General features: G+C 54.4%; 1 protein-coding gene across 1 annotated transcript; it reads left to right on the forward strand.

Moving 5' to 3' along the window:
• Window positions 1-221: 221 nt before the first annotated feature.
• klhdc7a (kelch domain containing 7A) lies at window positions 222-2705 on the forward strand (the record flags this gene model as incomplete). Its single annotated transcript, XM_084464658.1, has 1 exon — window positions 222-2705. One exon carries the CDS (start codon window positions 222-224, stop codon window positions 2703-2705), a length of 2484 nt encoding a protein of 827 aa, XP_084320784.1.
• Window positions 2706-9895: the final 7190 nt, after the last annotated feature.

Below are 9895 nucleotides of genomic sequence, written 5' to 3' on the forward strand. Positions count from 1 at the left end.
AAGAGCAGCTCCACAGGTATTGACTTACAGCGCTGTGTGTGTGTTCAGTGCAGCGACGCCGTCACCAGATCGCCGGGAACTAAAGACGCCGGGCAGCAGGCCATCAGGGCTCACCTGAGCTGCGGTCAGGGGGATTAATAGGAGAAGTCACCCAAGCTCAACGGTCGTCGTTACGTTACCGTCGGAGTCAGCGGCGTGCAGCCCCGGCCGGCAGCAGAGCGATGCCGATCGCCGAGCTGCTCGGAGTGCAGCTCGACATGCAGCTGCTGCTGAAGCTCAGCCTGTCGGTGGTGAGCGTGCTGCTGGTGTCCTGGGCCTACCGCTTCTACAGCTCCAGGGTGTCCCACGCCAAGGCCTGTCTGCCGTCCGCGGTGGACCCCTTCCCTCCCAACGGAGCAGCACCGCTGGGGACCGGAGACCCTCTGGACGGGAGCAGAGACTGCAGCGGCGGGGAGTTAGAGCGCGCTGAGGATGGGCGAGATCGACACAAGAACCGGCGCTCGTCCGGCCCTCACTCTGCTGACGCCGACGAACGGACGTCTGAGCGTGCGGGTCGCCCGCCGGTCAGCGACGCCAAACCACACAGACGGGCGGGAACGGAGAACACCGCCGCCGTTAACGACCCGGCCCGGAAGAACAGCAGTGGGGAAGGAGAGGCGGTGGCTCAGAAGAGACGGCTGGAGGGTTCCGCCGGTAACGTCGCGGTCGACTCTGATACGCTGAACCTCCCCGGCCCCAGAGAGGAGGGGCCGGGCGAGGCCGGCGGCCGCCGCTCGCCATGCTTCCTGCAGAGGCTGGAGCGCTCGGTGGGCGTGGGCCGGGAGCTCCGGCAGGACGTGGATCACCAGGGGGCCCAGTCCAGCTTCCTGTCCAAGGCCGAGGTCCAGGTGGAGGACGCTCACCTGGTGTTGGAGGGAACCGCGTCGGACCAGGTGGTGCACGGAAAGATCTACGACTACTACGTGGAGTCGTCCTCGCACTCCATGTCCGAATCCAAGCCCGTGTATAGACACGATGCAAGGACCTCTTCCCCTGACTCCAGGTCCGTGTTCGGACAACATGGGAGGACCTCATCGCCCGACTCAGGGCCCCTGTTTAGACACTATGAAAGGACGTCATCCCTCCGCTCCAGGCCTCTGTTTGGACACAATGCAAGGACCTCTTTGTCAGTCTCCAGGCGTGTGCAGCTGGGTGAAAGCCCCCACGGCGGCAGCGGTGGCGGTGTGTCGCCACTGAGCCCCATCATTATGCGTGATCTGGTGTTGGGGAGAAGTGCGCCGGCGCCTCTCTCACCAGTGACTCCGCCTGAGCTTGGGCCGCCCGCCAAGCCTCCCCTCCTACGCAAGGAGAGTTATCTGTCTGCCACAGAGCATTCCCAGCTCCCCATCCCCTGCTTAACGCCAGGAGCCTCAGCCCCAGGGAGTCCCTCTCAGGCCTCCCCCCATGAGGAGCCCCATTCTGTCAGCCCCGGGATAAGAAGCTCTGTGGTGCCTGCCGCCGGCCACCGTCCGTGGGAGGAACCCAGCCTGGAGACACTTGCCGGGGCTCCGTTTGTACACCTGCCAGCCAAACGCCTGAACAGCCCAGATTTGGAGGGTCTTAAGAGCAAGCTAGACCTGGGGAACTGCATGGAGGTGCTGGGCCTGGCCAAGCTGTGCGGCGACGAGGCCCTGAAAGCAGTGGCCCTCAGGGTCATGTCCGATAACTACCTGCAGGTGCTGAGGGAGCCGGCGCTGTACGGCCGGCTCATGGCCTGTGAGCGGGACCTCATCCAGAGGCTCCGGACGCGGGGGAGGAGGTGGGTGATGGTGGCCGACATGGACCCCCAGGACTGGGCGGAAAGCACGTCAGTGCCGGAGCAGAGGAGGACATCCAGCTCGCTGTACTACTACGACGATTACAGGGACGCTTGGCACGCGCTCTGCCCCATCCCCCGGGAGGTCATCTCCAAAGGCTGCGCGCTGTGCACGATGGACAACTACCTCTTTGTGGCGGTGGGCTGCCAGGGCACGGAGCGGGAGATGATTCCCTCAAAGCGCGTGTTCTGCTTCAACCCGGTGACGTCCATCTGGAAGGAGATCAGTCCCATGAACCAGGCCCGGCCCCACTGCCGGCTGGCGGCGGCGGGGGGCTGCCTGTACGCCATCGGGGGGGAGTGCCTGTCCACCGTGGAGCGCTACGACCCGCGGGCCGACCGCTGGACCTTCGTGGCGTCCCTGCCCAACGACACCTTCGCCGTGGGCCACCGGGCCGCCGTCTGCAATGGGGACATCTACATCACGGGCGGCACGCTGCGCTACGCCCTGCTGCGCTACGCCCCCGAGCAGGACGCCTGGCGGCCGGGCGTGGTCGTGGGCAGCGGCGACCCGACCGCTGACATGGTGGCCGTAGGCAGCTTCCTGTACCGCTTCGAGGTGAACCCGCGGCTGGGAGTGAGCGCGTACCGCTACCACGCCGTGGCGCGGCTCTGGTACATGTGCAGCAACGCGCGGCTGGCCGGCGCGCCCGCTGCGTCGTTCCGCTGCGTGGCCTCGGAGGACAGCGTCTACTGTGTCGGCCGGCGCTTCGCCGTCAAGTTCGCCGCCGATGAGATCTCGCCGGCGTTCTGCGGGGAGCCGATGACCGTGCTCTCGGCAGCGAAGGGCGTCTTGTTCCCCTTTGTCCTTTCCCTCCCCGATAAGGAGCCCGTCCAGACCAGTGTCTGACCAGGAAACGCTCCCCCCCCCGATGGGGAGATTGGGAGGGTGATGGAGTGGCCCGGTGACATCACATTTTATATCAGGTCGACTGAGGATTTTGGCTGTTTCCGACCACACCTCCCCTCTCCCCCACCCCCCTCTCTCCCCCACTCCCTCTCTCCCCCAAGTATCATATCTGTATATCTTGTAACTTTATGTAATTACAGCAGTGTTGCTTTGTGATTGTGTTACTGGTTTTGACACTGGTAGGCTGGGAGAGGGAGAGAATAGCCCTTGACCAAGTTGGCTTGAACTGACTTTTAAATGAGGATATTTTTCCCAATGAATTCACCTAGAAATCGCAACGCAATCACATCTAATCACACATTGTTTATTTTAATTTGCACAGGCATTTTTAATCATTTCTTTAATTTGCCTCCTCTCCTCTGCCATCGGGTTATGGTTCCAAAATCATAAATTATGTTTATTTATTTAGCTGCGAAGATAATTTATATACAACTCTCACAGTAAATGAATTTCTTCAACTCTGGAATATTAAAGTGCGGGGGCTAATCATTTATCATTGCACATCTTGGTGAAGGGCACGGATATAACTCACCCGGGTGCCCACAGACAATGCTGCTGTGTTCGTTTGCTCTTTGAATGTGACGTGGTGGGGTCTTACAGCCGAGATAAATGATGAGCGTCTATAAACTGTGTTAATAGACGCTCGTATATCATGTGTTTATAGACGGCGCTACCTTCTAAAGTCTCGTTGAAATCGTTTTTGTGTTTTTACAGGGCGGGAGTAAGAGATCGCGTGTACATGTTCAAAATAGACGCTTTGCTCTTGTGCACCAATCTAAATCATTTGTCTCATTATTGTCGTTTGTGTTCATAAGCCAATCAAACGACTTGACGTTTGCGACTCCCTGCTCTCCCCCACCAGTGATTGCTTGTTAGACGAGCCCAATATATTAACAACAACAATAGGTTCTTGATTGTGACCGATTCTAAAGCAAGTTACAAAGTTTAGATGTCGATTTGAATGTCTGGGCGATTATGTTGACAACAGAAATGTGCATTCGAACACTATTTTTCATTTATTTCCTCATCCAAAGCGTCATGTCTATATATCGTCCCAGAGATACGCTGCTACAGCACCACCATGTGGACATAAACGTAATTACAGTGATGGACAGGCAGAGGTGAAGCTATGAGCTGGACTTATACATATATAAGGAAATAATACATATATATATATGTTTCACAGTTGAATGACAATGAATAGACAACAGCAGGTGAAGAAGGCGGGCTGGGGTGGGGTGCACTGGAAGGGAGAAAGAGAGAGAGAGAGAGAGAGAGAGAGAGAGAGAAGGGAGAGAGACAGTTGTGGAGTAGAGAGAGGAAGAGAGAGAGAGAAGCAAACGCAGATGGCTGACCATCAAACATAGGCATCATTGATGCTTCCTAATTAAACACGTTGATTCCCTGTAATTAAATACCTAACGGAATGGGGATTAGACCACAGATCTCCGAAGATGTGGCTGACATCATGGATTCCTGGTTTATAAGCAATTTCATTCTGATGGTTCTACCAGGTCCTGCTCTGGTATTAAAGGTGCTTTGTGTAGGATTGAGTGGCATCTCGTGGAATGGACCTAATATTCATAGGTATGTTTTATTTAATTTTTAATCCCATGAAAACCATAATCGTGTTTTGTTTACCTTAGAATGAGCGCTTTATATCTGCATAGGGGGCAGGTCGTCTTCCACAGAGCCACCATGTTGCACCGACATGTTTCTACAGTAGCCCAGACCGGACAAATAGCTTTAAAGAGGACACGTTTTAAAATCATTATTCATCATTATCGCTGTCTTACTAAACTAGGACATATACTAAATATACTCAGTAAATACAATGTATGTATTTACCAAGGAACCTCATCCCTTGACACTCCCTTGACACAGCTACTTGATGCTGTCAGACGATATCACTTTCAAAGTACTTCCTGGCCCCCTAAAGGCCAGTACAGGCCAGTGCAGGCCATTCTCATTTAAAATGGAGGCGTGACGGGGGTATTTAGGGAAATTTGCAACCTCACCACTAGATGTCTCTAAATCCTATACACCACTACTTTAACTACCTTCCTGATGCATTTTCTTTCCCACTTTTTTGACAAATGACAACTTTTGACTATCAAGTATTAAGGGTCAGCAAGAGAGGGTGGGGCTGGTGAGAGAGTAGGAGAGAGAGAGAGAGAGAGAGAAAGAGAGAATTTGCATGTAATTATCCCCTTGCAGAGTGGATGTGATTTATGGACTCGGCTCTTATTTCTTTCCCCTTCACACACACACGCACACACACACACACACACATAGACACACACATATAGACAAACAGAAGCACACACAAACACACACAGAGAGAGACAAACACATACAGAGGCAACCTTCAGAGAGAGAGACACACACACACACACACACACACACTTTAGGCAGACACACACACACACACACACACACACACATACACACCCCAACACACAGACAGTAACACATACAACCTTTGAATTTGCTCACACAGGACACAAGAAACCTTCACTCCATGCTGAAATAACAGCCTCCTGTTTAATTCTGTTTCATTTCCACATTTCTTGCCATGCTGCCCTTTGTTTTGCATTACTGGGTCACAGCATCCCAACCAACACATCAGCCACATCCCCCTTAAGGGCTGATTATGGTTGCACGTCGACGCAACGCAAGGGGAGACACAGCAGCAAGGGCTGCGGTTGGTCCGCTAACTAAAAGCCGACGCAGAGCCCAAACAGGTTCACCACTGCGTCAAAGCATCTGAGTGGTCCTTCCGTTGCGTCGACATGGAAACCTCAGCCTACCCTGCTCCCCCCCCCCCAGCGTGCCCAAGGGGGGGGGTCCGCAGGGGGACGGGCAGGGTGTAGCGGTGGTCCGGGACGGCCAGCAGGGGGCGTGGCAGCCTGAGGGGGAGGTCCTTGTTGCTGCGGTTGGGGCCGTGGAAGTGGCTGGAGAGGAGGCGCGGCGCCCGGGAGCGGCGGCTCTGGGAGAGGGCGCCAGGCGGGGGGCTCTGATAGGTCGACCGGGACTCGCTTAGCGACGGTAACCACGCTGGCGTCGGCGGCGACGACGGCCCGTCAACCCTGCCGGCGTTCCTGGACGCACGCAGGCCGAAGTTGGTGGGAGGGGCTGGAGGGAGGGGCAGGAAGTGATGAAGAGTGAATGAGAGGGAGAGGCAGAGACAGAGTACATAGAGGGAGGGACAGCGAGAGAGAGGGGGGAGAGAGGGGAGAGGGAGGGACAGAGGGAGAGAGAGGGGGAGAGAGGGGAGAGGGAGAGTGCATAGTGGGAGGGACAGAGAGAGCAAGAGGGGGAGAGAGGGGAGAGGGAGGGACAGAGGGAGAGAGAGGAGGAGAGAGGGGAGAGACAGAGTGCATAGTGGGAGGAGAGAGAGAGGGGAGAGAGTGGAGAGGGGGAAGTACAGAGGGAGAGAGACTAAGAGATAGGGTGAGGGAGAGGGAGGGAGAAGCAGACAGTTTGGAGAGGGAGATTCAGAGATAGAGGGGAGAGAGAGACCAGTGCATTATCGTAGCCCTGGAAGTAATCCTCAACCGTCTCTTAAACATCTTTTTATCCACCATCTACCATGTTGCTTCCATGCCACACAATAAACCCTAAATAAACCCTAAATATATAACATGCTTTTAAAACCAGAGATATCGAAAGAAACCCTTATTAAGGCGCATCCTTAAACTGAAACCTTTTTTATTGCGTTCCCTCTCTCCCTCCCTTTTATTGCGTTTTATATGCAAACGAGCTGTCCGGCCAAGAGAAGATTTCCCTGGCACTGTTTACGGAAGAAGCACGGATTTTCATGTGTGTGTTGACACAGCGTTGGGCAATAATGGGAGCAGGAAGAGACGGTTCACAAAGAGAAAGCCCTGAGCACCCGCTCCTCTCAACTCTTATGTGCTCATTAATCACACACTCACATTAATTGCTGAATCACTCCGCTAGAGCTTTTAATGACAATGTCATTTTAGACTCTTTCATGCAAAGTATATTCAGAAACATGGCTTTAAGGAGCAGGAAAGTCAAGAAGTAACCCTTTTTCTAATATGTATTCAGATTAAAAATATGGATACTTATTATAAAATAATTAGTCATACAAAATATGGCAAAATATTAAAGAGCAGGGTCAAGCATCTCCCCTTGGCTAAGAAGATGATTGGCTTGGAAGAGACCCTTCTCATTGGCGGAGAGAACCTGGACGCCATTTGGGGGGGGACTAAAACCAAAGTCCTTCTAGGCAAGTCCTCTCACTCGCGGCCATCTTGGCCACGCCTTTCGGGCAGCTATTTGGTCTTAACAAGACCAGGGCCCTATCTAATGAATAGGGAGAGAGCTGTATCTCCATTTTCCGAGATCTAAGGGGCATAAAAAACACATGTTTGAAAGCACGATGAAAAACTGACTAAAATCGCTGAAAGGGTTTGGTGGTTTTGTATCAAATTAACGTTTTAAAAGCCCCTTTTCTTACAGGTAATCTTGGACTGCGCATGCGCAATGCTTCACGACACAGTTTTCATTTACGGCATAACAACACCGGCACTGCACTGACAGCAAGTTAGCTTTTGCTGCCGAGCCAACAAGATAACAGGTAGTCGAAGTTTTCCAGTCGATGCTGCTTGTGCCGCTCCAGCTGCTGGTTCTTGCCTCCTGATTGAAAATAATAAGTGTCGCAAAAAGCGACCGCGTAGGACCTGCAAAATGATTGGAGCAACGGCACCGGAAGAGGCGGGACATGTGCAAACAACTGCCATCTTGGCGTTACGGAGTTTCCCCATGCATTTCAATGGGTGATTTTTTCAGTGATGTGTCTCCTCCTTCTATAGTGTCTCTGCTAAAACGTCCACCTGTGGTCTGTGAGGGGGGGGGGGGGGTCTCACCTGCCACCGGGTGGTCCGACCGCTCCGGCCGCCAGGTGAGGCTGTCGTGGTGCCACGTGCGCGGGCCCTGCGGCGCGGAGTCGCGGCGGCGGCCGTAGCTCTCGTCGTAGAGCGTCACCAGGTAGTGGGAGGCCGGCGTTGCGTGATGGGAAAAGAAGTGCATTGATGGCAGCCCCTGGAGACGGGGGGTGTCAAAGTACTTTTAAAAAAACTTGTTAAAAAGAAAATGCTTACAATTACGTTAAAGGACGCCTTCAGGAACAGGTTGTTCTCTCTCAATCGCCGGAGGAAACATGTGGCGGGGAAGAGTGCTCTAAGTGGCTTTTAAGGGCAGGATGGATGATTTGGAGCCCCTATAGCCCAGCGCCAACAAGGGAGGCAGCCCCCATGACAGCGCCTCGGCCGGCCGAGACAATAGTCCTTGTCTCGGCCGGTCAATATACCTCTGAGCCCTGGGAGAGGAGGGGTGGGAGGGGGGGAGGGGGGGAGGTGTGGGGGGGGGAGGGGGCGGGGTGGTGCAGTTGGACAGCGACTGACCTCCGCTCTCTCCTGGCCGGCTCTCCTCACACTCACGTCGGGGCGGGACCCCGGCTGGGGCTGGTAGTCCACACAGTAGGTGCTGCTGCCCGTCTGGCCCTCACGAACAAACTGTGGAGGCAGATTAAAGCGAAGCCATGGGTGTGTGTTCATGCACGTGTGTGTGTGTGTGTGTGTGTGTTTGAGTGTACTCAAACACATACATACATCTACATACCTACATACTTGCCTGTATGTAGGCATGCATTTGTGTGTGTGTGTATGTGTGTGTGTGTGTGTGTGTGTGTGTGTGTGTGTGTGTGTGTGTGTGTGTGATGCCTGCGTGTGTGTGTGTGTGTGTGTGATGCCTGTGTGTGTGTGTCAGTGTGTGTTTAGTAGTGGTTTGGACTACACACACTGCTTGGGGCTTGACTCTGCCGACTCTGCCATCAATCCTGTGTGTGATGTCATACAGCCCATACTGCCCCCCGCCCCCCCCCCCCCTCACACACACACACACACACACACACACACACACACACACACACACACACACACACACACACACACACACACACACACACACACACACACACACACACACACAGCCTGATGTCAGTAATCAGTGAGCGGCCTCAGCCTCTCCACAGCCGTGTGCTGATGCTGCTGGAGTGTACCTCACTAATCACTCTGCTATGGATTCACTAACAGGCTGCTGGGGCTGCATGCAAAACACAACACGACCACCGTGGGAGAGAGAGAGAGAGAGAGAGAGAGAGAGAGAGACCTCCACATGACCACCAGGAGAGAGAGAGAAAGAGAGAGAGCACCTCCATGTTCAGAACCTAAACTTGACCACCCGGAGAGTCTAAGGCAGGGGAATGAGGTGAGGATGGGCTGTGTGGGCGGGGCCTGTCTATCAGCGTGTCTATTGGATACTGGTGAGATTAAACATCTCCAGCCCCATATGATCTGCTGGAAAAAAAATGTATTAAATCAGATAATACTTTATTGATCTTGGATGATAAATGCGGGTATAAATGGCCGAGCGATATCGATCTTAGCGCCAAAATTTCACTAAGTCCGAGGTTACAATGAAGATAACCGACAATGAGAGCTAAAAAAAAAGAGGAGCCGCTGACCTGAAGTCTCTCCTCCACCCAGTTGCCAATGAGCGCCCTGGTGGTGTACTTCTGTTCAATCCTCCACCCAGGCTGGCTCCACTTGTCCTCCCTGGTCCTGCTCAGAGCGGACATGACACCTCCTCCTCCTCCTCCTCCTCCTCCTGCAGCACGCTGACGTCTCCTGGGCTCAGAGTGCGGTGGTGAGGTGGTGGAGAGGTAGAGGAGAGGAGAGAGGGCGGTGGAGAGGTGGAGGAGAGGAGAGAGGGCGGTGGAGAGGTGGAGGAGAGGAGAGAGGGCGGTGGAGAGGTGGAGGAGAGGAGAGAGGGCGGTGGAGAGGTGGAGGAGAGGAGAGAGGGCAGTGGAGAGGTGGAGGAGAGGAGAGAGGGAGGTGGAGGAGAGGTGGAGGAGAGGAGAGAGGGCGGTGGAGAGGTGGAGGAGAGGTGGAGGAGAGGTGAGAGGGCGGTGGAGAGGTGGAGGAGAGGAGAGAGGGCGGTGGAGAGGTGGAGGAGAGGAGAGAGGGCGGTGGAGAGGTGGAGGAGAGGAGAGAGGGCGGTGGAGAGGTGGAGGAGAGGAGAGAGGGCAGTGGAGAGGTGGA

Source organism: Micromesistius poutassou (genome assembly GCF_964030765.1).
Source record: "Micromesistius poutassou genome assembly, chromosome: 2".
In the NCBI taxonomy this organism is placed as follows: Eukaryota; Metazoa; Chordata; class Actinopteri; order Gadiformes; family Gadidae; genus Micromesistius; species Micromesistius poutassou.